Genomic DNA, 27,714 nt, shown 5'->3' with positions numbered 1-27,714 from the left:
AAACTGGAATTAACATGGATACTCCTTATAGACAAAAAAAACAACAACAACAACAAAAACAAAAAAACAAAAAACAAAAACTAACCCTAAATTAAAGATCCTCCAAAGCAAAGAGCTCAATTTTTTTGTTAGATGGAGTTTAGTCATCACTGATGAGAAACTTCCCATCACATCAGTATTCACTAATTTAAGCAGTCATTCAGACCAACATTTAGAAAAGGCTTCTGGCATCACTGAGCCTTACCTATTGCCATTGTATTTAGAACTACAGATATTTTCTATATAAGAGGTTCCCAAATAGAAGCTCAAAGTTTAACATCACTGCAGGATTTTGTCTGCTGCATAAGGAATAGTGAAATCACAGTGTTTCAGTAAAGAAGTCCTGGCAGCCCAGGGCTTACTTTTATTGTTATCTAACTAGCTAATGAGGAACTATAGTGATATTAAACTAACTCAGAGTTGCTCAGGCCACACAAGTAATACCAGGGTCTTAAATAACTCTTCACTGCAAAGATTAAGACTCTGCTATTGACAGATCTTTAAGATGCTAAACCTCATGTTTAGAAGTATTCTTTTGTGACAGAATCACTGGAACACGCAGAATTGAACTGGGGGGAATTACCAAAATGACTCTTTCAGTGCTCTGCCAGGGGAAGAGGCTGCTTCCATTACAACTATGCCATGAATCAGTACTTTTGGCTTACGAGGATTTCTTACAGAATACCTGTACCCAAACCACTCTAACGATGCTCAGCTAACATTACCAAAGCATGGCCTCACGACAAACAACCTGTCTCCAGTACTATGCTTATCACAACTGCTTATCAGCGCTGGTGAACATTCATAGAAGCACAGAGTGGCTCAGGTTGGAAGGGACCTTAAAGCTCATCCAGTTCCAACACCCTGCCACGGGCAGGGACACCTTCCATTAGAGCAGCTTGCTCCAAGCCCTGTCCAACCTGGCCCTGAACACTGCCAGGGATGGGGCAGTCACAGCTTCCTTGGGCAGCCTGGCATCAGCACTGAAGGTCTTTCTGCACGCACAAGTCAAGCTGAGGTGGTACTCAAGAAATTGTTGCTAAAGCTTTAAAAGTCACTTCTTGGGCAATAAGAATCCCCCAGCATTAGGCAGTGAATCTCTCGATTCAGTTTCAATCCCTAAAAATGATCTACTGGTACAGAACTCACAGACATGAGAACACATGAAGGAAATGTGTAACAGCAGACTGAGTCTCTCAGTAGCTATATTGTAACAGGAAGGTATGGAACCCATCTCATCTCTTTTACTCATGCCCTCTCCAAATCCAACGCACAGCAACAAAGCAGGTCATGAGTTTCCTGTAAGAATTGTACCAGCCTATCAAATATTCAAAAGCACTGCAGATGTCTGCAGTCCTTCCTGAAAGCCTTTTTCAGAGCACCAAAGAGGACATAGGAATTAATTAACCGTTTCCAAACATTCCACTTCTATAAACCATCACCTTTCTTCAGATGTTTTTAACTGAAAATGAGTCTGACCCTCCAAGGTTTTCAGTCCTTGATAACTATTAACAGCGTGTTTGCTTAGCCAGGCTTCCAAAAGACTGCATAGAAACCTACTGCTTTCTGCACAACCTTAAGCAGTAGCTATGTCCCACTGAAGCTTTTCTGAAAGCTCCAGGCTGCACATCAGCCACACATTGCACAACAGCCACACACTGCACATCAGGTTATCACTTCCACAAGCCAAAACTGAAATACAAAAACACAGAATTACATGCACTGCATGAAGACCCTCTTCAAAATCATCAGGAATGCCTAGGAATCACTTTCACTTATTAATTTACTCTACCCGCAGCACACTTAGTCATACAGTTAGTGAGTTTTCTTAAATGAGATTTCTTCCTGCCAAACACATCTCCATTTCACAGAGGCATTAGCTGAATACCAACAGAGAGGACCGATTCTTTTTTCAGCTCCAGCTGCAAGGTACCCATCTGAACAATTCTGACAGGCTGAGCTTATGGTATTCCAAGCAATCCTTTATTAATGCCTTAGTTAAGAATCGGGTTTTAGATGCCTGTTTCTAAGTAAGAAACGTGCCAAAGACATTATTTTCCTAATGGAAACTGTACTGGAAGCTAGAAAACATCATACCTATATTTGAAACGCTGTCTTCTTTCAGTTCCTTTGCAATGAATAACATCCTTCCCCACAACAGCAAGGTGCAGCAATCAGCTTGTGCACTACCTAGATGCACAGATGCTGCTTCAAACACATTGCCAAGACTGTAAATTCATTTGTCAGAGAAGATAGAGCTCTTCAAGGTCGCAGCTTCAGCCATCCAAAGGTACACCGCTGCTTTTACATCCTACCAGGCAATAGCTTTTTCACTCTTGCATAACAGGAAGAGTTGCCAGTCACCCGTGCTTCCACCCACAGCCCTGACCGGGAGGAGCAGCCTCCTGTGTGCCCACGCTCAGCTCTCCCATGAGCTGATGGAAGAAGCTGCCAGATCAAACACTCAGAGCACAGCTCAGAGGCTTCTGCAAATACAACAGCAGCTGCTCCTGGAGTCCACGCTCTCAATATCCAGCACAACCAAGACCCTTCTATAAGGCCTCCTATTTCCTTAACCAGGTTTAACACTGCACTCTGCATCTGCTGGCAAAAGGCTGCCTGACAGCAATTTAGTTCTTAGCCTGATAACCAGGGTAGAAGACCCCTTTCCTTAGCATGTCATTTGTCACTGCTTCAGGTGTTAGATGGGGGCTGTTTCAGGCTTCAGGAATCCCCCAAGCACATGAGAAAGTGCAGACCCCACTCAGTTTTACCAGCCTTACTGCAGAAGCCTGTTACCAAAGCACAGTCCTCACAGTGACTGAACACACTGTTGTCACTGGAAATTGGCATTGACACTTTCGCATCTACCACCACAGACTTGTTAGGGATTGAATCAGTCATCGACTCATGAGATTACCACCACAGCTGAAAACATATATTCTTAGGAGCCTTCCTCTTGCACCATGACCTATCTTGAACTGTCATAGAAATTCAACCTGCCAAACAACCCAGTACAAAGTCCATGTAATTGTATCTTCTTAAGTACACCCGCACTTGGCAACAAGCCTTCCACAGATACCTTTTTGTTCATGTGTTGGTTAAGTTTCATTCAAGTCATCGCAGCCTCTTTTTTCCCTGGAGCAGCGACTGGTATTTGCGAAGTCTCAAGTTGCTAAAGTAAGCCCAGTCTGGCACTTCCCATTTCAGGAAAGGCACATCCAAGCAGGTATATCACGTCAGCAGCAGCAAGGCCTGCTATGGATTAGCAGCCTATACTAACTGCAACAGCGATGTCTCCTTAACATTTCTCACTAACTTGATCCATGTTCCATGGCCGAACCAGTTAACTTGGTCTATAATTGCAAGTTTTTCCCCTTCTACCACCTGTACTTTGTCTTGAGAACTTGATCCCTACTTCCATCTTTCCAGCTTTAGTCTTGACTCCTATGCACACCTCAGATGACCTAAAGTGGAGCAGAAACAGAGCCCTAAGTGGAAAATGTTAGAGAGGCACAATATAACGTAAAGCAGAAGCCATTCTGAATCTTACTTACAAAAAGTCCCTTACCTAGGTCCATCCTTTTATTTTCTCTCTTACCATGACTTTCATGGGTATGTCAGGTCAATGCACTTAAAGAACTAGTTCTGTAGTACACAAAGTAACATTTGATCTGTTACAGTCTATCTGCTATTGCAAATAAGGAGCCATCTACCTGCTTAATTCAGAAACTGAATACAAAGATCCCACAGAACTCGTGTTTATTCACTTCTCAGATTAGAAATGCCCCAGTGATTCTGTTCCAACAGAACCAACATTACTCAATAGTGCACTCTGAAGCTTTAAGCACAAACCAGCTATGACAGCTTTATATTTGTCAGATGAATTGGATGAAACGGAATAAGCCAATTTATACAAGAAAATAAGCTCAGTACAATTCTTCAGTCTTTTTCCTATCACTCAGTTTCTGCTTACTCAGGTACTAAATGGTTCAGGTCTGGCTTTTGAGTTTCTGTAGTATGAGAGGAGGTTTATGAACTCAGAGCTACTCTTATTTCCAGCTGCAAAGGTGTTCAAAACACTAGCTCCATTTGAGAACTTCCAGTTTACGGCTGAATTACAACCATTTGGTTAATTTTTGACCCTTTAGCAAGTATCCCATAATGAGTGCATTGCTTAATGTATTTCCAGCAGTCATAACCAACCACCTAATATCTTATCCATGTTTGTCATTATCTGACGTCTAAGTCGACCTAGGTCTAAACAGACTACATGTATTTTCCAGTTAAATATGATGTTTTAAGTACACCATTGTGCCTTTCCAAATATAAGATAATGATTTCTTAGCATTACTTATCACTTAAAGAATTCCTACTTGCTGGAATTGCTTTATAGCTGCCTAGTAAAGCATTACATTATTAGACAACTCAATGGAATTCAGTCCTCATCATGGCTTCAAAAGCTCTTCTGCTATTATAATCTGATCAGTGTAATTCAGCTATTACTCAGCATTGTACACTGGTTTTGTTGATGCAGCAAGGGGGTGGTTTCTTTAAGCTACAGGAAAATAACTGCAAGACTAATCCTTTAGCAACAGCTTCAGTTCCACATATCCCCATCCTTACAGCAAAGCCTTCTTTGAGGTTTCTCATATACAAGAGATGACAAACCAGTTCAGACCAACTATTTCAAGTCTTAAACTACCTAACTTCCACACATCAACTGGGTTCCTGCCACTTCAATGACACAAAGCTCATCCTTCCACAAACAGGCAGCTGCACTCAACTGGTTTAGGCCCAGAACTAAGTCTGAATGAAACCACAGGCTTGTTTGGAGATCTGTTTTACAAGTGCATTTGCAGGCTCCATCTCCAATCCTCACTTCCCACAGATGCCTTCACTGTGAGGTAGACCACAAAATGCACAGTCATGAACTGAACAGCTGAGCCTCCAAATACTTCAGGCTTTAAGAGTGACCTAAAATAACTCTACTGGCAAAGCAGAGGGAGCTTCAGAACTGCTACCCCCATCAGCAGCATCTGATGTACCATGCTTTCTGTACACTTACCTTTTTACTACTGAAGCTGCAATCTGACCTTGTAAAAGCTTCTGATACTTGCTTAACAGCAGCAGTGGATGGATAGATATCTCCTCATGGTTGGTTCCAAAACTGTATGCTCTTGTGTCACATTTCTTTCCCAAAATAAGCGCTCTTATTGATGTAGGGCCAGCTCCCACTGTTAGCAATCACGTTAGTGCTTTCAAGCAAGCCTTTAGAAGCACTCTCAGTGTAGTCCTTACAAGGTAAAGTTCACAGCAGCATTTCCTGTAGGCCCTTTCCCTCTCTATCCTGGCTTATGCTTCAAGTCAGTATTCAGAGTTGTCACCTATCAGCAGTTGTTATGATAGATGTGAGGTGCTAGCAAAGCTCTATTCTTCAAGCTGCCTGCCAGAGCTTGCCTCACCCAAAGCAGCCTGGCAAAGAGATTCACCCCAACCTTAATAAAGAGATACTGAAGAACTAGTTTATGTCTTCTTTTTTCAACATGAGAATAAGCCCAGCAAGACAGACCTGCATTATTACAAAGTATTTCCAAAGCCCATTGAAATCCACAATTCAGAAAGTTGCCAAAGAAAGGGGTTTGAAATGGATGAAATTCTTGTATTTGATTCATAAGCCTCTGTTAATGTTTGGCACAGCCACTACAGCTGCCAACCCATACCTCAAAATGCATATGCCCCATCCCATTCTAACACGGGGATTCCCTTGTAGCAAGGCTCATTTATGGAGAAGAAATTGGACTAACTTCCTGGTGTCTTTAGTTTGGAACAAGAACTTCATCAATATGAGGCACGAGAAGACAAGCAAAGCCTGAATTCAACTGGATTGGTCAATTTAAGCTAAGTGCAACTGTTGAACTGAGCCCTCCCCTCACTGGAGATTATTCTTAATAGCAAGAACTTCCTGTCCTTTAAGGTGTTTTCTACATTTCCTCCCTACCCATCAACCAACTCACACTGATCCCCTTTTCCACTTGCACAGTGCTAGAGAATGCACTAGTTCAAACCTCAGTAATACATCTCTTGCTCTAAACCTCTGAGCTGAGAAGGGTGGCTACAGATGCACCTCACTCTTGTCCTTCCATACAAACCCAAGATACTTTTCTGAATGTGTTTATTACCTTGGGCATCCATTCACCTCCTGTTTCAGTTTCCTACTTATCATCAGCTCTTTCATGCAAGTGTAAGCATTAATACAAGCCTGAGACACCCTGAAGATCTTCTGGAGAAGCTCTGTCTATCTCCATCATTAGCTATTAGTGTAGAGAAGGAAACTCATCAGAAGGCTCTTTAAGAAGATGAGGGTAATAATAAGGTAGCGGCAATCAGTTATTCCAACACTTAAAAGTACAATCACAGGCAGGAGAGAACAGAGTGTATCATATGGACAGCAAGCCAGTCACTTCAGGCTTTTTACTTTAGGTTCCTGCCTGAGTTTCAGATCAAAAATCAGACACAACTGATCCATAAAACAACTAAAACTCATTTCCAACTAACCAGCTTCAACATCACCAACTTCTTATCTGTAACAAAGCAAAAGGTAACAAGCTATTACAGCTAAGTCTTCAAATAAGTGAAGATACCAAATTCTTATGGACCTTTTCATGTACTACTCCTTTTTACATTGCACTTCAGTGGCTCAAAGTACATCTCAATTCTTCCCACTGAACAGTTATTAGGCCCAAGTCAAAATGCTTCTCTTCCTGCTCAGCCACAACAGCTTGCTCTCCATCCTTTCTCATAAATCCCATTATATCATTCTCGTAACAACAGCTCAGAGAATGCAAGAAGATCCAGTTTCTTTGCTACATTTATTATTGCAGTTATTATCCTGCAACAGTTAGCCAAGTGAGCATCTGACAAAGTCCTAAAAAGCATCATTGTCTAAAACCTTCTCCAAGCTCATCAGCCACAACTGATTTTAGACATGACCCAACAGTGCAGGAATTCTGGAGATCCGCAAAACCTGATGAAATAATAAAGCTCCAAGTAGCAGCCAGCAGCAAAGTCAGCTTGATCCCTGCTTCTGATCTGCATACAGATCACAGTTCATTGGCAGCTCTGTTTGCTAAATGAGGCTCTGAAGGTGTCCAACTTGAATGATAAAGCCTGGTGAACTTCTCATAAAGCACCAGGTTGGAAGGGGCCTCAAGGATCATCTGGCCCAACATTTCTTGGTAAAGCATTAGATGCCTCACCACCCTGTCCAGCCAAATCTTAACAGCGTCCAGTGTTGGGGAATCTACCACTTCCCCTGGGGAGATTACTCCAATGGCTGATTGTTCTCACTGGGAAAATATTTTCTTTAGTGTTCAACTGGATTCTCCCCAGGAGTAACTTGCACCCATCACTCCTTGTCTTTTCCATGTCCTGGAGTGTTCAGTTCAGAGTACAGTGTCATTTCTGTAGTTCAGCTGACAAGCGACTCTTGCTGTTCAGTACTATGCCCTATTTGTCCTGCTAAGCCCATAAACAAGCTGAGGCAAAGTTCCAGTTCTGAACACAGTATTTACACCAAACCCCACTTTTTCTATTGATAAACAAGCATCAGACCTAGCAGCTGGCTCAACATTTCCAAGAAATAATATAGGATTTGGCAGATTTGTTTGGAAAGATAATCCTTGCAAGTGATTACAGGATCAAGCATTCAATCAGACTTAAGCATTCAATACACACTCTGTGTCTGTTTACAAACACCTGGTAGTAATCACTTGTTCTAGACAGAAAGGAACAAGAAAAGGAGTAAGAATTGGTTCTGAAGAGCCAGTATTTCTTTCTAGGTACCTTGAGACAAATGTTACCTTCAATTACGTGACAAAGAATGGCTATTATCAGAGGCAGTCACCCACACCTGCAGCCCTGGTTCAGACAAGTGGCACTCCGCCATCCCTGTTCCTCTCCTCACACAGCTTCAGCTGCCACACAGACCACACTTAAACCAGGAGAAACACCTATGCTTCAGCTCATGCCATTAGGAAAATGATCTGATTTCTGAGGCTTCCTCAAAGTAGCCCAGTTACCTCGCTCCTTGTCCTCACACAGGCAGCAAGCTCCTCTCCCAAGCAGGTCCTTCTCTGTCACATAAGATTATGAGCATTTTCCTTACATTGAGGAAAACCTTTGAAAAGCAGCTGAAAGTTTGTGGTTCCTTTTCAGGTTTGTTGTGATAAAGACTTTAACTACAGAGATATGTGAGGATGTCCGTTCATCGCCCGCACAGCAAACAGCGAAGGCATAACAAAAGCACAGCACAGAGCCTGGTTAAGGCTGCTGCTAACAGAAGACAGCACAGTTATCAAGATGATCAAAACTTAGAAGCCATTCACCAAGGAGCAGTGAAAACAAACTTTATTGCTTTTAATATCAAGATCAATCAGCTTTATATTAGAAACTAACTGTAGTATCAGTGGCTATCAGAGACCTCAATCACCAGAGCCCTTCAAGGAAAGGCTTCAGATGGGCTGAGAACACCAGGGGTAAGCACCTGGTGTCCAATTGACAGTGCTTCCCCTTATCAACACCACACAGAATCACAGATTTGTTTAGGTTGGAAAAGACCTTTAAGATAATAATGTCCAACTGTTAACCCAGCACTGCCAAGCCCACGCTAACCCATATCCCTTAGTGCTTGTGCCAGAGAGGTGGTCACCCCTTTTGGTGTCACCAAGCTTTGCCAGGAGATCAAACCCTGAATGCAGAGCGGTCCATCCACTGTGGGATGACAGATACAGGTTCACTGGTGACAGCCGCAGTAAGCTCTAAGTTAGCACTTAGACCAATTCCTACATTTCCACCTGGATGCCAGCACAAGAGATCACCTTTGACATGCTGAATCCTTGTTCCACAGGATTAGTACTTGTCTTTAATACATGCTCAGGCATAGGTATATTGCTTGAAGTCTGCACAGCCTGTGCAGTTACTTGACCTATGTGAGCATCAGTCAAGAACTCCAGAGCCTCAACCACAACAGAATTAAACACAGAACTTGCACATAATACAGTAATTTTTACACATCTTCGGGGAGTGAAAAGTCCCTTTCTTTTCAATTCTAGTAAATATGAGCTGGTACTGGCATTTCAAGAACACATGCTCCAAAATTAGCAGCAGCAGTTAACAGCATGCATTTTTAAAAGGCCAACACTGCCTAGCAATAAGACAGAATGTGTTTTCATTAAGCATCACCTAGAACTTGAGACCCAAGTCATGTGGAAGATGCTTTAATTTCAGAGAAGAGCATTCTTTACTTAACTGATCAGGGGTAATACTAGTCACTAACAATATGCTCAGGGAAGATGCTCACAAACTGAGCAGCAGTGAGTTCTTTAGTGAGGCTTCTGTAATCCCATTAACTAATAGCTACCTGGAATAATGTCCTAGCAACAGATCTGTCTCAGATGTTCATTGCATTCCAAAAGACACAAAAACAAAGAGCACACTTCCTCCTGTTCACGTACTCTGATTGCCCATCTGTAACACAAGTTAGAAATCACATTACCTTGTATCTGGCAACAGAGAACTTGGTTTAAACTTCACAACTCTTTCACCATTACAACATTTCTGTGCTACGATGCATTTAGAATATCAACATGATCACCACAAGTTTTAGGAAGGCCATAGCCAGAACAACAAGATGGAAAAACACTTGCCAGAAATGCAGCACAAAAACACAGGGTCTGCAGCAGACATACCAGTTTGCTCTGTCATTTCTCTCCACTGAGCACTTTCTCAATAAACTAAAAACATCCCAGTATGTGCTCTGAAACCTGAGGATTTGAAAAACAGGGTACATCAAACTTCCAAGCAGGCTTAGCTTCATTGCAAGCAGAACAGCAAAGAACACTCACAGATCCACCCTACAAGACTGTGTTCTGCTCAAAAGCACTTAACACCTCAAGTTGCTAAGCCCCACACATTCCCAGCCAGTCCCATGTTCTAGATTATGATTCTCCTTTACTTACTTTACTTTAAGAGATGTCCACTGATCCAAAACAGCCACTTAAGGAAATTCACACTCAGTGGACTTGTTTCCCTCCATTCCCCCCAGCACAGATTGATTCAGCCAGTCCTCTGCAGTACCATTGCTTTGATAACTAGATGTTTACTTCATAGGCAGTATCATTACATGTATTTTCCACAGCATGGCATGGTCCTCCACACCCACTGACAGAAGGGGGCAAATACAGAGCAGACCAATCTCATAGTACAGACTGAAAAGACTGAGTGCAAGGACACCCACTCAAACCTACTCAAGCACTCACACATCTATCCGTTTGGGATAAATCAGCGTTTTCCAGAGAATGTCAAGTGTCCAATGCAAAACTTCACTGACTGGTTTGGCCAACAGGTGCTCCCATAAGTGTGCAATTAATCTCAACAATAACAAATTACCACAGTCAACCATTCATTAAAACATTACTTAAATTATACCATACCAAGCTGTCAACACAGAGCAGCATTAGCATAGAACAATATGACTTCAAGAATGTGGTGCTCCTTTCCTTTAAGCCCAGGACACAGCACACAGAATCACAGGATCAGCCAGGTTGGAAAAGCCCTTTAAGCTCACCCAGTCCAACCATTCCCCAGCACTGCCAAGGCCACCACTAACCCATGGCACTGAGGCCTCGTCTCCACAGTGTGTGAACACTTGCAGGGACGGTGACTCCAGCACTGCCCTGGGCAGCCTGTTCCAATGCCTGAGCACCCTCTGGGGAAGAAACTGTTCCTCAGCTCCAGTCATCACCCTCACAGTAAAAAACTTCTTCCTCCTATCTAACCTAAATCCCCCTGTTTCGGTTTGAACACACCACCCCTGGTCCTATCACTACAGTCCCCGATGAACTGCTGCTCTTCAAAGTAATTAACTAATTACTTATTTTTTTACAGTGAGCCGGTTTCTGAAAGGGCAGAACTTGTCAAAGGAGGTGATGGGGTGGAAGGACCCTCCTCTTTTAGCAACAGTGAATTACTTGTTACAGGCTCACCCACTCCCAAGCTATACTCTCAGTGAAGATCTGTATCCATTGTCAGCAATGTTCATACATTTTTACTTCACTTTACCAAAAACCTTTCACATTCCTAGTATTATTTTCAGCTATATCTGAACTGGGAATCAAGCGGCACATCACCTCAGTCTGAATAGAAGCTAAAGGGAAGGCCCAAAGAGCACAGAAATATCACCCTCGAGTCACAAACTTACCTGACTAACTTACCCTGCAAGCCTCCTGACAACAGTTTTACGAAGCCTGGTTATTGCAGTTTTCCCCAAAGACTGTCTTAGTACTGCAGCTACTTTATTCATTATTAATCAGGCCTCAGCTGCTTCAATACATCATTTACATAAGATTAGCAATAGGCCAACTGTCAGCAAATACTTTATCCTTTGCTCAACGTAAAGCCTTCACCTCCTAGAGAGCAGACACAAAGACTAAGTTAGAATGTTTGTTTCTTTTTACCCAAGTCAGTTTGGCCACTGGATGAAAACCACCATGTTACAGCAAACCTCACATGCAAACAGGAAAAGTCACAGAGTCACAAAGTGCACCACTAAATGGGATCAGAATTAGATTTGATATCTCAGTTATTTCAATCTGAGGTCACAATTTGTCATTAGCAAGGTGCTTTACATATTCCTTCCTACAAATCCTCCCCTGTCACACTGCACTTGAATGCAACATAAATAAAAGCAACTTGATTTATTGTCACTCCTCTGTTCAGGAAATGAACGCAGGACTCTTTCATTTTAAACACTTCAAAGCTAACTGCAAATTAATACAATTCCTGACAAGTAGATGGAAGATGCAAATTAAACAAGTGCCACAGCCTACTTGTAGCTAAAAATCTTTGCCTTTAAATCAGATGCTCATTATGTACACTATATATCAATGGCTAAATACAGAAGTCAGACTTAAAGCTGGCAGTCAGAGGGACCAGAAGCAGAACCAAGTCCAATGTCAGAGCCCTTCACAACACTCAAACAGACGAAAATGGTATTCTGGAAGCCTTCAGAATTCCCCTCAAGTTCTGTCATTCTGGTTTATATCCCAAAGTCTCCCAGGAAGAGCTGCTGGTCTGGAAGCATTACGACAATTTGCTGCTGCTTATTTCCAGAAGCTAACAGCCTGCAACCATCCATGAAGTCTGCTAGAGTAAAACCAACATACACTAAGGCCTCTATATTGCAGCCATCACCCCCTTTTCAATGGCCTGTTTGTCCTGCTTTGAAGCGAACACTAAGGAAAAAAAAGGTTCTTTCAAGTTTGAAAACCACTACCTATTCCATGCCTCAAGTATATATAGTTATCTTGACCATTAAACTCTATTTGTACAGCTTCATAGGCATTACTTACTTACAAGCTGCATGGTTAAAAACTAAACCCTGCACTCTCCCCCCAGGTAATGACTTCGCATCTCACATTTCTCATCAGCATAGAGGTTTCTATCTGTCCACCTTTCCAAGGAGAACATTACACCTCATACAGTTCTCATACACAACTCCCATGCACTCAAATTCCATTTGTTCTCACTTTTTGTTGTGCTCAAGACAACTATGTCCATACAGAAACAGTCTGAGCAACTGATAGAATCACAGAATGAACTAGGTTGGAAAAGACCTTGAGATCAAGTCCAAAATGATTCTAGCTCCAGGACCAGTAGCAACCACCAAATGGGCTTTCAGATCAGTCCTGGGCCATGTAGAAGTGCTTATGGAATAGCTTGGCCACAGCATTCAACACATAAATCCCACTTTGGATGGCAACAACTGGCTCTTACAAAGAGTCAACATTTTCAAGACCTTAGTAAACTATCTTCTAAGACTCATAATTTTATGTTCTGCTTGAAAAGGCTGGACTATTATCCAGCTATCACTTAACTATCACTGCTTTTGATTTGAGTCTGTACAAGACAGTGGTACTCCAGTACTTTGGCAATACAAAACCTGAAGGCCATAATCAGTGTTGCTACCACTCCTGCTGGTTTTCAGAGCTTTATGGACATTTAAACCATGTCTTTTCCAGTTTAAGCCTACTGCACTCATTCTCCATTTTAGCTTTTTATACTTCTAATGCTTCAACAAGCACCTGATATGCACACAAACATCTTTTTCTTCAATCCCGACATGGTCCTCCCAGGACAAACACACACCCTAAGAACAGAAGTGAAGCTAACAGGGATTAACCCAACCAGATCAAGAGTCACAAGATAGTAGAGGGGGGTTCTGGAATCATGTAATCACAGAATAGTTAGGGTTGGAAAGGACCTTAAGTTCATCTAGCTCCAACTCCCCTGACATGGGCAGGGACACCTCACACTATAGCTTTCTCCACACACATCCCCAGTGGAAGCTGTATGTTAATGACTGTACAGGGAATGTGTTCCCCAGAGGTCCTCCCTCTGCTGACATAGCTTTTTATTGATTTAAAACGTTAAGAGAGGCAGGCAAGAGACTAACACTGAGGGAATAGACACACTTCATATTCAGGCTATTTAACCGTTTCTCAACACCCAGCTGTTTCAGAATCTGCTGGAGAACACATCTCAAAACTCATCCCATTTAAAACTACAAGACTTTCTCAGCATACTCGAGCCAGCTTCAGTGTAGTTAGCTCAGGTGTTAACAACACTGATAGCACACAACATCATTATGGCCTAAACATCCTGTACACAGCCCATTAATAAGTCCCACAACCTGCATGAGACCTCTGCATTAGCCTAAAGAGTTGTGTGCCAGCTTCAATATGCCACATGAGCTTTAAGGTCCCTTCCAACCCAAACCAGTCTGTGATGCTATGAAATGGATTAACATGGCACAGTAACAGAGGTCCCTCTGACAGCACCTTTCACTGAAATCAAGGAATATCAGAGGACTTCTCAAGTGGCTCACCTTAGTGTTGCTTTCTTCCAAGATGATAGTAATTGCAGTCAAGTTTCTAGCAGGTAGCCGCTCAGCCTGAATAAACTACCTTATTGACATAGTGATTTAAAGCAAAACCCATCTGCTTTGCTCACTGCAGTTTCTGCTGCTCTGGAGGCATGTATGCATCACTGCAAATTCAAATGGCACATCACATCATTCACTAGCTAGAACTGCACAGTCAACTATCATACATATTCTACCTTTACCATACAGATAAGGGCAATGTTTCAGTTTAAGGATGGAAAAAAAACAAAAAACAGCATGCTTTGAAAAAGTATTTTTCCAGAGGCGGTTTAAACACCATGAAGAACAACGAGACTACATTAAAACCATATTACAGTGACTAAAATCACAGGATCATGGAATGATTTCAGTTGGAAGGTTCCTTAAAGCTCATCCAGTCCCTACAGGCCCTTGTCCAAAGCCCCTCTCCAGGTTTCCTGAACCCCCTTTAGGTGTTGGATGGAAAAGTACATAAGATCAGGGCCCTCCAATTGTTTCTGTTTGTTGCTGGCCAGTGTTAAAAAACATATAATGCCCTATTCTAAAACCTTTTGTCAGACAAATGGGAAAGGACTAGAAAGCAAGCAATTAGTACATGCAGCTCACATCAACCACCACAGCAATTAGCAGCATAAATCAAGCCAGCAATGCGCTAACTTCATTCACTCTATGATGCAGGAAGCAAGATGTTCCAGTAAGCAAAAGATTCCTAGCACTGTCTTTCTGTAAGCCATGTAGCAACCCTGACTTCAGCTAAAATCCTAGCTTTAAAATGCATGAAGCAGTTACCAAGGCAGATGCTCACTGTAAATATTTGTGTCCTGCCTGGCTAGCAGTGTCAGCAGCTGATTAACACCATCACTGCCTCCTTCAGGGGGTTACACACCGATGTATTCACAGCATCTTTGCCTCAAGCAAGCTGTGCCCTTTTGGCCAGCTCCACCCCACTCGAATTAGGATTTTTCAAGAGAAGGCAACAGCAAGATCCTTCCACCCATCAACTAATGCACTGTTATCCATCTAGATGCTATTCCATGCTGTAATCTCACAGCAGCGTTTCTGAAGCTTAATTAACGCAGGTTGAAATTAGTCTTATTTTGCATGAGAAAAGTAATGAAATGAGACTGAATAGATGAGCTGCCACAGGGTAAAGGAATAGCTTTCCAGAGCTTGTTTCTATTCCATCCTGCTTTCATTTATTTAACTCCAAGAGTGAACCAACAGCAGCTTCAGGTTCAAGTAACAGAACTGCCACAGAAAAGTGATAAACGACTCTAGGAGAGCCCCAAAGCACTAAGGCTGCAGCTATAGATTTTCTTCACATAGAGCATACCAGTAGCATTGCCAAGTTTCATGCAAAGGTTCAGCTTCATGTCATGGACACCATCCCGTGCAGAAGCTTGCCCTGAGATCCACAGAACTTTTTCAATCCCAAATTCTAAGAGCAATCTAAGCCAAATGTTCTCTGAGCAATGTCTTTTGTAGGAAAACTACTATTGAGCCTATAATCACAGCATCAAAAAAGAAAGTAATCCTATGATGACTTTAGTGTGTATTAAAAGCACTAACAAAACATTACTAGAAAAGCATTTATAAACTCTATCACACCTTTGATTGATTTTATGCTCAGGAAAGCAAAGGAGCATTACTTTTCTTCACTGTCATTATTCCTTAGTTTTGATGGCTGACACTTGCACCTGGGGAACACAAGCAGGGATACTTTCTCTCCAGGAGCAAAGCTGGTGCAATTCATGACAAAAAGATTTGCAGCTGCTTTATCAGCATTCTATCAAATGCCATACCTATCAAGATTTTTTCAAGCTATCATTCTATGTTTAGTGCTGAACAGTGGAGTTATCCAAATCAGAGATATACAGCCCATCTTTCTCTCAGGAGCTTGATGCCCATTTCGAACTATGCCTCCAATACTATATAGAACAGCAGGCATGAGGATGTATGGCAATTTAGCGACCTCCTATCTGACTTTCACCTATTTATCTTATTGCTTAGTATCTCTGAGGAAATTCACTGCTATCTCCCTGCTACGCTCACCTTCCATGTTAGCACAAATCCATATGCCAGCCACCTCCTTATTTAAGCATCCTGAGACACTTGCATTAGTAACCAAGCGATGCACAAAGCCCTGCTGTGGTTCACAACTGGTTAACTGGGACACACAGACATTAGCCAAGTGAAGTGGTATACATTTAAATGCCTGCTGTCTGGACACTCAGAGTGCCATGCTTTTGGCATATTTCCTCTAGAGAACACGGTTGCTGTGATACCTAAAAGATGGGCTCCTGGCTGCTCTGCTGAGCACGGGAAGTGGCACCAGTAAGATATAATGGCAATCACACGTTTGTACACTACCATACATTCAACAGAGTAGTGAGAGTAAGTTACAGCATGACTACAAAATCTTGTAGCAGTGACTATATTGATGCATCTTATGTTATGTTACTGGAAAATACAGTTGTAAACTACGCATACAGTGGTGTAAGTGAACAGAAAATTTACTGTCAGGAAAAATTTCATCTGCAGCTTTAGTTCAATAGAAAATGTAAGCATCACCAAGCTCAAGTCAAAGTGGGTTCTCTACAGGTTTCATGTTAACTTGCATGAGCATTAGTTTGGTTGAGGCTCTAAACGCTCCTTCAATCCCTTCCAAACTGCTCTGGATTCCATTCCAGTAAGCTTAAGAGGCCCTTTGCCTGCCTGTACAGCCATACAGAAGGCAAACTTACCACAATAGCTGCCTAATCATTAGGCTGACATTCATTAGCCAACTATGCAAACAAATAAGGCTATAAAACAAGACAATGAAATTACCCATTTCACACACACCTCAACCCTGCGGCTTTAATGCTTGCTTCCTGAAGTGGTTAACTGAAGCTTACTTCAGCAACAAGAAAAAGGAAAACTCAAGTCATTCACTGGGTTTGACACACACTGACAACTTAACACACTTATTTGTACACTTACACAGGCCCTACAGACAGTATTAGCCAGAAACCTGGCATTAATGAGGTTGAATGTGCATATCCTGATTAACACATCTGCTTCCATCCACCCACAAGAGGACATTAAATACTTCCAGAGGGCTTTCGAATTGCCAGCTGCCCAAAAGGGATTCACTCCTAACAGAGGAACCTGACTACCTCTCTCTTTCCACCTTGGAACTCAGAATCTAAAGCAAGCTTTCTAACTAGTCGCAGATCCCTGGTAGCCCAAACCCATCTGAGCCAGACAGCACTGGAGCCTTATTTCCAATATCAGTCACAAGATCCTTGCAGCATTTACAACCTTATCACAACTACGGAAATACAAATTAATTGCAAACAACTTGGGATCAAAAGCTCTGTTCAGAAGACTAGGAAATAGTTGGAAAGTTTTTTCCATACAGATGGAACAGAACTGAAGTGTTCCCGATTTCGTAAAATCCTGTTTAAAGCTTAACCTCATTGCTCCAAAAGCATTTCAGTGCCCTGTACCCACAGACTGAAGAGTTTATTGCTGCACTTGAACTATATCTTCTCACCGTGTTTGAACACTAAAACAGGTTCAGCAATGAGGTTCAATACCAATGACTTCAAACAGCAAAACATAACCACCACTTACTTCACCATGGGGACTCCCTGTGTCTATCTCTCCATAGAGAGATGACTTCCATGAAAGTATATTTATATTCTAATGGTACAGAATTCCAGAAGTCTTTAAGTCAAACAACAGCAGCATCTCACAACTGGTCCATATCTAGCACTATCTTTGCTCAATTATTTCAAGTTACTGTGAGAATATAAGAGAAGAATAGGCACAGTTTTCCCTCAGTATAGGTGACAAAGCACAAGCAGTGCTGGAAGGCAGTCAAGGACAAAACCTAATACTACAGAATACAAATCTCTTATTCTCACAGATATTCAGATTATTGAAGCCTTTTAATTCAATACCTTCCCAGAACAGAGAACTTTATCCACTGTGGTTACTAAAGAATCATTTTAGGTTTCTTCCCCACAAATGATGTAAAGCTCTGTGTGCGTGAGTCAAAGAATACCCTGAAAAAAACAAACTCTCCAGAAGCAGATGTTTGCATCTGTCAGCAAAAAGTCACACAGCTGAGATGCAACTGACTTCTCCATCTCAGCTAATACGACTTTGGGAGCTTATGTTACCCCTTCTTCAAAGATATGCCAAAAATACCAGCACTGCCATTTACCTTGCTAACTGGTAAGGACAAAACCAATTCCTGATTGTTACCCAGTAAAGAACAAGGTATCCCTCAGTTTGGGCTGAAGTTTTTCAACTGCTTGGCATTATTAATGGCTTTAAACTTAAAGAGGGGGAATTCAGATTAAACATTAGGGAAAAAAATCTTCACTGTGAGGGTGGTGACTGACAAAAAGAGCCTTTGTTTGGGGAGCTGGAGTGACTTAAAAAAAGAAAACACTTTTTTTGTGTGTGTGCTTGAACTTTTTGAGGATTTTGGCTTTAAGAAAGAATGACGAGCTGGGCTTGTTCAGCCTGAAGAGAAGGCTCCTTAAGGGGAGACCTCAGAGCAGCTCCGGTGCCTAAAGGGGCTCCAGGAAACCTGGAGAGTGGCTTTGGACAAGGGCCTGTAGGGACAGGACAAGGGGAATGGCTTTACCCTGCCAGAACAGGGGAGATAGAGATGAACTCTTGGGCAGAAGCTCTTCCCTGTGAGGGTGCTGAGGCGCTGGCTCAGGGTGCCCAGAGAAGCTGTGGCTGCCCCATCCCTGGCAGTGTTCAAGGCCAGGTTGGACACAGGGGCTTGGAGCAACCTGCTCTAGTGGAAAGTGTCCCTGCCTGTGGCAGGGGTCGGAGCTGGATGAGCTTTAAGGTCTCTTCCAACCCAAACCAGTCTGGAATGCTATTCTGTGATTCCCAACCTCCATCATTTGCCAAAGAAAAAGTGTGTTTTGGGTTGGATTTTTTGTTTCACTTACAAACATACCATAGTCTAACACTTACAAGTGCATCCCTTAATTATTAACAGCTAATAACATACATCATATTCCCACATCAGTTTTCACTACATGATCCAAGATTCAAACAACCTGAAGTTAAGCTACGGGTACCTTCAGTGCTGGATAACACAGTATTTCTCATAAGGTGTAAACACACTCCACTTCAGCATCTACGTCACCTTTCAAACATGCAAGTGCCATTTTGTACTTCACTAAGCACAATGCAGAACGTAAACAAAGCAATCCATGTTACAAGGTATGCTGCCTCTCCCAAAGTGCTTGAGATCAGCCAAAGCAAAGCACATGTCCAACCCGCTGCCTCACTGAGTGCCCCCTCTTCTTAGGGAGCAAGACTCATTTGCCAGTTTAAATAGAATTAAAAGCAGTGATCTGTATACACAGCAGCATGAACCCTTGGTTCAGCATTACTGCATGCTGCTTTAAACTAATCCCCCAAAGCAAACGGTGGGAGAAGCCTGGCACGCTCCTGAAAAGCCTCAAGCCTCACAACACATTTGTTCCATCATCAGTTAACCCACAGCATGTCTCCTTCTTTGCACAAGGAAAAAAGTTATCCTCAGCAATTAATGGTTTAAGGCTTTCCTCTGGATTTGTAACTTGCGTGCCACTCGCTCAAAGCATCTGATACATAATCATGCAGCTTTTGCTGAGTGAGAAGAGTGACAAAGCACGGATTAAGAGGAACTTCAGCCAGGAATTTCAGTCACAACTATCAAACCTAACTTGGCAGCTAAAGTTAGGGACAAGCATTTGAATTTTCACTCATTGACACATTTTCACTTACCTTCCTCATTGAAAACAAAGGTCTTTCCATGTTGATACTAGCCACCAAAACTACAAGGTAGGTACTGCATTACATCAATCTGTCCACACTGAAAGGTCACAAACGGCAAGATGGAATGCTACCTTTTAGTTAGGTTAACACACAACTTGGTCCACAAAGTCAGGTATCACAAAGAGCAGGAAAAGGCATTAAGAGACTTGTTCCAAACGTATTGCACTGGCTCTGCCCAAGTCAATGCTTTCCATGTATATGCATGCTCAGTACTTACACAGATGCATTTATGCACTGGGTAGAGATAATGGGTTCAGATTCCCTACCTCTGAATCACACAGACTGAATCCCCCAGCAAACAAACACAAAGGCATATTCCCAGCATGCTCTGCTGTTGCCTTCTCTCCCAGGAATCTGAAGCAAGATGGCTCTCTGGAGAATCAGCTTCAGCCTTTCAAATTTCATAGCTTGATCCAAATTACACAGGCAATAGCACAGTGATAACAATAGCTTCAACAAGGTGATTGTTATTAAGGTTTCACAATGAAACTCTTATGCATTACTTGGAGGGTTTTCCAGCTTTGGTCATTTATGCCTAAACATCTGAACTATACCATAATTTTTTTGATGTATGGAAACATTACAACATATTCCCAAAGAAATCCCCTCCCCAAGAGCTTGGCTTATTTACTTGCACAGAGGTCCCCAGCTGCTGGATCCAAGTCTGCTTCAACAGAATAGCTAAGAAAAGGGAGTGACTGGTATTCAAATAGTTTTCAGAGTGATCCAAACCATCCTAGGATTTCCAAGTTGTGGCTCTGATACAACCTTATGCCAACTCTTGTACTACAATCAGCTTCTGCTCCTAGTCATGAGCTCTCTACATCTGCAGGAAGGCTCGCATTATTAAGAGGCAGCTACTACGCAGCAGTGATGCACCCTCACCTTATCACTAAGCTGGCAAGTTAAAGCAAAGTCCCATGTTTTCAACTAATAATGATATCCTTTCCACATTAGGAAGCCAAAGAAGGTTGCTCATTGATGTGCCTGTCATTTTTCTATCATCAAGCAGGAGAGAACAAGCACATTAAGCAGGAAAAAGGGCTGTGGTCTTATATTTCACAACAGAGAACAATGTTCTTGGAGGATATACATTTTTCAACTCAGTTGTCTCATACACTTCAGCAGCCACAGAAGTGTTAACATATTACCTCAACTCCAAAATTGAGTATAACTTCTCCTGTAAGACAGTGCCATGATAGCATTGAACCCCCAACATGCTCAACACCAGCATTTAAAGAGCTGCAAAGTTAAATGGCTCCAAGAAAAGAAAGGCCATAAGAGGCAATAACACCAAAGTGGAGTCCCACATCAGGTAACATATATGCCTCTAATGCATCAGATGCTTTTCCTCCACCCTAAATTTCTTTCTTTGCAAGAAACCACACCTTTAAAAGTGACTGAACAAGAAAATAAAGCAAGATTTATACCTCCTACCATTCGCTCCCACCCACCCTTGTCTGGTGTAGGATCATCTTTGCACGGTCCTGAACATGTAATTTCCAAGCATACAGGTTTCGTATTTGCTCTAAGACTTCGATTATTCCTGGAGCCACCATTTCAAAACTCAAAGCAGTATTCACAATCTACTTTTCAATTTTACATTAAAAATAGAATAGGAATCACAAAATGAGCTGGAGGACAGCAATTCATAACTGAGCAATGGCTGGTATGGCATCTGTAAGAATTAAAGCACAAATTCCCCTCTGATTAATACATAAAATCAGATTTCCTGTTTGGGATGGAAAGACACACTGAAGCCTGTGTCTTTAGTATCTCTGCTTTACTAGTGGAGGATTCAAGTTATCTCCCAGTTAGGAAAACACGCTTCAACCCTGCAGTGAAGCAGAACGTGTTTTGATGAGCTTGCTAAGTGTAAAACGATAGCAAACTATTTCAGATGCTCCACACTTGCTGCATTAGCATCTGTTCAGAGTTAAGTACATTGGCAAAAGTGTCTTTATATAATAGTAGCCAAGATAACATTGACATTGGTGAATTGTTTTAAAATCCTTTCATGTAGCACTAGAAATTACGTTTTCCACTCTCTTTCCTTGGATTTGCATCATTTGGAACATTTTATAACAATATAGTACCAGTCTCAGTCTGGATGACTGAAACTGGAGCTGACATATTCAGTGCTACCTACCCCTACGTATCTAAATGCACACCTTTAGACCATCATACTTTGAAACCTCCACATGCCTCCAGTATTTTAAAGACCAAATTCACCTTCTCTTTATCCCATTTCTAGGCACACAATATTCCTGATATAAGAACTGCTTAATACTGATCACGTTCTGATGCATCTATCCACCAAACTGAGCTCATGAACTACAGAACACATGAAGACAGGTTTTACTACAGTTAACAGCCTAAATAATAATATCTAAAACTGTTTGGCTACTTCGTATGAATTTCATATCAAAACAGAATGGAAATACATGCTTTTAAACTACTGACTTTGCAAGTCTGTTAAACAGGAGAACCTCAATGTAACCAGTTCTCCAGTGAGTTAAAAATAATGAACTAATCTCACTCAGAGCTCTTTTACCCAATATCGCAACTAACTTAGAATAATATAAGGAAAAAAAAAAAATCTCTGTGCAAAAAACATTGCCATGTCAATTGCGGACCCAATGCAGAAGCATTAGCACTTGCTCTCCTAGGTTTAGATACAACTCATGTACTTGAACATCAAAAACCTCTGCTGCTGAAAGGCCAGTTTTGATTTCACATTATTTCAGCAGTCTAGCAAGTATGTCCAAACATTCCTATAATCAACTCAAAACCTAAAGAGTTTACATTGCCAATGAAATCTAAAGTGTTGGGAATCATCATAGAATGGTTAGTGTTAGAAGGGACCTTAAGTTCATACAGTTCCAACCCCCTGCCATGGGCAGGGACACCTTCCACTACAGCAGGATGCTTCAAGCTCTGTCCAACACTAGAACACTGGCAGGGAATTTGGGAGGACAGTGCCATTCCATATGGAAAACAAAATTCTGAGACCAAGCAACAGCATCTCCACTGAAATAAGTTTTAAATTGCTTTAGATTCCAGCTATGATCTCCTCCAGAGCTGTCAAGCCTCTCTTGAGCAGAAAGGTATCATCTGAGCTGTTCAAGGAGCACCTGTTGATTGGAGCTGCAGCTTAAAGCAACCTGAACTAACAAGACTTCTTTAATGGGTACAGTTCTCATTCTGCTTGAAGGAACTACTTCAACAGGAAGTTATTTAACATTTTCTCATGCCAGCCCCATGCCAACCACACCACAGCTGCCAGTGAAAAAGCTGAGCACCTTGAACTCAAAAGGTTCTGTGGTTTGGGGAGCATTATTACAACACTAAACTCTTTGCAGCAGAACTGGAATCAAACAGTCACAACAGAGATAACTGTTCCCAAGTTCTTACTCCATGCAACAAGGCATCATCACACAGTTTTACAAGCTGGAATCACTGAGGAACAGATAAAGGAAGTTGTTTGGGCTATTTTAACTACATGCAATGTTTAATATTTAAGAGCTGAAGAGCCCTCAGAACAGACAAGACTTCAGATACACACATTTCTAGATAAAACTTTCCCATGAATCACATGCACTGGTTTCATGACTCAAGTGTCCAATCTAAGCAAATTGCCTGCACAAATTTTACTCTGCTTTGGGAACACATTTGCAGGCTGCTATTTTGGTTTTCAAGTCTTTGTGACTGACAAATGAACTGAGCTACACTTCGGTAACACAAATCATTAATACATGAAAAGAGTAACACAAGTCACACTGTGAAGATAACATGCGGTATTTCACATCCTCCTTCCACTTCAGCTTGGCTGTATCACTGTATCCCAAGCATCTGATTCAAGAAACACATTTATACCACATAAATATGTATTATTTGCCACCTAAAAAAAAAAAAAAAAAAAAGAGAAGTTCCTCGAAGGCATCGTCTATCCCGCAAAATCCAAAAACACAAGGCAAGAAAGTGACTGGGGTACCTGTGCCATGTCCTTCCAACAACAGGAAAGGACACGTTTCTATCTCTTTGGTGAAAGAGGAGAGCACAAATGACCCTCAGAAGGGAACAACCCAGACTCCAGGAAGCTAAAACCGCACGCCACAACTTCAACAGTGACTAACACAACAGAGAATACGCACATACCCAGTCGGGTGCAGAGACTTAGCTGGGGAACATGTTCTTTAATAAGTGACAGGCACTGCCAGCCTCAGTGACTCACTATACAAGACACTAAAAGGGGGTGTTTGCCTCCTCCCCCCTAAAACGTTAACATTATGTCTATTACGCCTGTGTCTGTCTATTAAACATTATGCCTATCTATTCAAGCTTGATCTGGCTCTGGAGCAGTGCAACAGCAGCCTTTCACGCAACAATCCCAATAGCAGCTTTTCCATCAGGACTTTTTTATCACATATAGTTTAAGGACAAGCAGGCCATCAACACAAGATGTTTTCAAGCAGCTCTGTGCTTCAGCTGCTGTACACCACACTCTGCTAGCCTGAACCCCTTCCGAAATAGTGGCAGGCTATTTCAGTAGCTAAAGCACACAATGCAAAGCTTATGGAGTTCTCGTGCAAAACAACTCAACAATTTCTTCTTAAAACAGATGTTCTTGGCCAATTCCATCCAATCTCTTTAACTCCAGAGAGAGTTAAGAAAAATACCTGCAGACTTCCCAATCCTGACTATTTTTCCTCTTATTTTGCACATCCTAAGCAGTTTGCGAGTCTCCGTAGTGCTCCTTCGGGGACAGAAGCACATAAATCCAAGCTTAGAAGACTGTTATCTCCATCTTGCCTCCAAACCTGTTCTCACACCGCTGCGCAGGCACAGCACCGCTCTGTAACCAGCTGCACATCCTGCGTACCCGCCGCTAAACCGCAACCCGCACTTTACACGTCTTTAAATCACAAACCGCACGGAGCACCGAAGAAAACCTCATTTCCCCCCACCCCTCTGCAGGCAAAGCGAGCATCCCGCTTTCCCCACCACAGCTCAGTCCCAGCAGGACCGCAGGCAAGTAGCAAAACAACTTCTCCCCACAGCGCCGTGCTCTCAACACATTCACCTCTCCCTCGGCTGCGGAGGAAAACCCGCACCGAGGGGCCGCGCTGGGCATGGGGACCGATGGGGACCAGGCCAAGAGACCTCTCTACCGCCCGATAAAGCCTGGACCGGGTAGGCGGCTGCTCCCAGCGAGCCAGCACTGCCCTGCGTGCAGGGCCATGGCATGGGGGGCTCCCCTCGCCGCCTCTGCCCCGCTGCCCGCCGCGCCGGAGTCGCCGTCTCACCTTCGATGGCGATGACATGCTCGCGGATCTGGTTCTGCAGCACCGGCTCTTCCACCCGCTCCAGCAGCTCGTAGACGGAGTAGATGTTGGGGTGCACCGACTCGAAGCGCTGGATCTCGGCCCGGATGGCTGCCGAGTTAGCCAGTTGCTGCTGGTAGTTCATGGCGCGGCCGCTCCCCTCCGCCGCCTTCCCTCCGCGCACCGAGACCCCCGCGTAGGCCGGCGGGCGGCGGCGGCGAGGCGGGGCGCGCAGCGGGAGCAAGGGGTGGGGGGGAGCGCCCCGGCCGCCTCACTCACCGGACCCCCCGCCCCGAGCCGGCAGCAGCCCTTGGCCTCGCCGCCCGCAAGGGAAGCCGCCGCCGTTGCCCGCCCGCTGTCACTTCACGGCAGCGCCAGGGTAGCGCGACCCGGCCGGCCCCGGCCCCATGGAGCCGCTGAGCTCCCGGCCGGCCCCCGCCGCCTCAACTCCACAGCGCCCGCTCCACGCCGCCCCCCTCACCCCCCGCGCCGGCAGCCAATGGCCGGACCCGCCTCAGCCTCACGCACCCCCCCCCCGTCTCCACGCAGGCCCAGCCTCGCTCTCGTGCCCTGCGCGCCGCACGCGGCTCCGCTCTCCGCGGGACAACCGGCGCCCGCAGCCCCCCCCCAACCCACACGGACCCCAACACCCCTCCTCCCCACCGTCCTTCTCCTCTCCCCGCGGCACGCTCTTACGCAGGCCACGCCCCCGGGTACGTCACCGCGCAAGCCGATGGCCACGCCCCGCCCCGCCCGCTCGCCAGCGCTGTGTCCGCCGCATAGCACTCTGGGAAATGTAGTCTTGGGGTAAGCGGTTGGGGGGCACACGCTTAGGTACCGCGTGGGGCGCGTTCATTCGCCGTGTGACGGCGGGCCCGGGCACTCCCCCGGCTCCATCTGCCACCTCCTTCTGCCGCCTCCGCGGCAGGGCGAGGGCGCAGTGGCTGTCCTGTGGGTGGCCCCGTGCGCGCAGCAGTGCACGGCATGTGGAGGAAGACCCCCGGTGCGGGACGAGGCCGTGGTGCGGAACCTGGCGGGGAAGGCCCTCACAGAGGAGCCGAGCATGGCCCCGTGGGCTCCCCGCGCTTCTGCTGAGCCCCTCGCCCCCGCTGAAGTCTTGGAAGTGATCTGGCTACGAGGTTTGTGCAGAAAGACCCGTGGAAGGGGTGCCCGGGGGGGTTATGGAGTCTCCCTCTCTGGACACATCCTGCGTGAGCTGCGCTGCCTGGCCCTGGTTGGACTGGAGCATCTCCAGAGGTCCCTTCCAGCCCCAGTGAGGCTGTGAAAGGGCTCTATCTGGGTTGCTTACAGCTGCAGGGGTTGCAATAGCTGTGGCAGGGCTCACAAGTCACTGACCTGTGCAAGTCGTAGCTGTGCTTTGTGATACATCACCGGGCGCGTAAAGCGCTGCCTTGCCCTGCAAGCTTTGGCAAGACTCCAGCCACAGTCCCAGCAGCATTGAAAACATCAGTGTTCTCAGTCAAAAAACCTGGAATAAGCAGAAATATCTCATTTACTCCATACAAATTGTGGTCTAATGAAGCATCTCTGTCATTAAGTTTTATTAAGAGTATCATCTGCAAGCCAGCTATGTGCAGAGTTGACCATTCACCTCGATGAATCAGTTTTTAGCATCATTTTATGGATTTAAACTCCAAAGCTGTGATGTGGAGCAAACTTCAACACAGAAAACAGTTCAGCACAAGGGGCAAAGCAGTTGATGTCGTCTACCTGGACTTGTACAGTGTTCGACACTGCTGCTCAATACATCAGCATTATTCCTGAGGTGAGCAGTTGGGACCAATTTATGCCATACATGCAGTAACTAGTATCTGATGGGTAGATAGTCCCTGTAACACTTAGGCATTAAGCTTCTTGATGCTATGGCTCATATCAGAAAACAAACTATAGCGGTTACAGGGGAAGCTGTGATACAAGATTGAGGTTCTGGATACTACTGAGTGTGTTACTGGAAGAACAGATGTGCCTATTAAGAGCAAATAGCTTTCACCCTCACATGAATATGAAATGAGCTGTGTATGTCAGCAGTGAGAACTGGGATGGGGCTGAGGGATCACTGGAGCCTGACTTCTCTGTCTGGGTCAGCGCCTCTGAATTCATAGAATCACAGTTTTCAGTTACCAAAGGGAGCTTATTGTTCCCTAGGTAGTCACTTCCTGCAAATTTTCCCATTCCAGTCATCAGTTTGGGAAGTCGTTAATTCAAGCTGAGGGACTAAAGCTTTCTCAGTTCCAGGTGCTGTACTACAGCAGAACAGCTCATTTTCTTCTTCAAGCTCTTCTGCTCATTGGAACAGTTGAGGGCGAGAGGGCAAATATGGTCGCAGATATCTGTGTAAGAAAGTGGGGAGAATATAGTTAGTCCCTGCTTCCACTAGGGAGTGTCACTCAGGTGTTTGTGCTGATAAAAACCTGTGAACCTTAAGAAGCTTTTTACTTTCATTTACCTTAAGCTGCTTGGATAAGCTAATGGTATGTAGAAAGCTACTACTTGAAAGCTGTAATTCTCCCC

At 43.9% G+C, this 27,714-nt stretch overlaps 1 protein-coding gene across 5 annotated transcripts in view; it reads right to left on the bottom strand.

The window, feature by feature from the left end:
* AGAP1 (ArfGAP with GTPase domain, ankyrin repeat and PH domain 1) overlaps nt 1-25,366 on the bottom strand; it is a 320,437-nt gene extending 295,071 nt beyond the window's left edge. For 4 of the 5 annotated variants that reach the window (XM_057422254.1, XM_057422264.1, XM_057422272.1 and 1 more), the window contains exon 1: nt 25,165-25,366. In XM_057422254.1, the coding sequence (XP_057278237.1) occupies nt 25,165-25,327 (163 nt within the window). In that variant the 5' untranslated portion in view covers nt 25,328-25,366. Of the gene's footprint in view, nt 1-2,136; nt 2,345-25,164 lie in introns of those variants that run through there. The other variant, XM_057422281.1, reaches the window with a different exon arrangement.
* Between the last annotated feature and the right edge of the window lie 2,348 nt (nt 25,367-27,714).

The sequence above is a fragment of the Pezoporus wallicus genome, unplaced genomic scaffold (genome assembly GCF_028554395.1).
Source record: "Pezoporus wallicus isolate ANWC-B61680 ecotype Strahan unplaced genomic scaffold, APGP_CSIRO_Pwel_v1 contig_3488, whole genome shotgun sequence".
NCBI lineage: Eukaryota > Metazoa > Chordata > Aves > Psittaciformes > Psittacidae > Pezoporus > Pezoporus wallicus.
The sequence above is the reverse complement of the archived record's forward strand: the minus strand, read 5'-3'. Positions and strand labels throughout refer to the sequence as shown.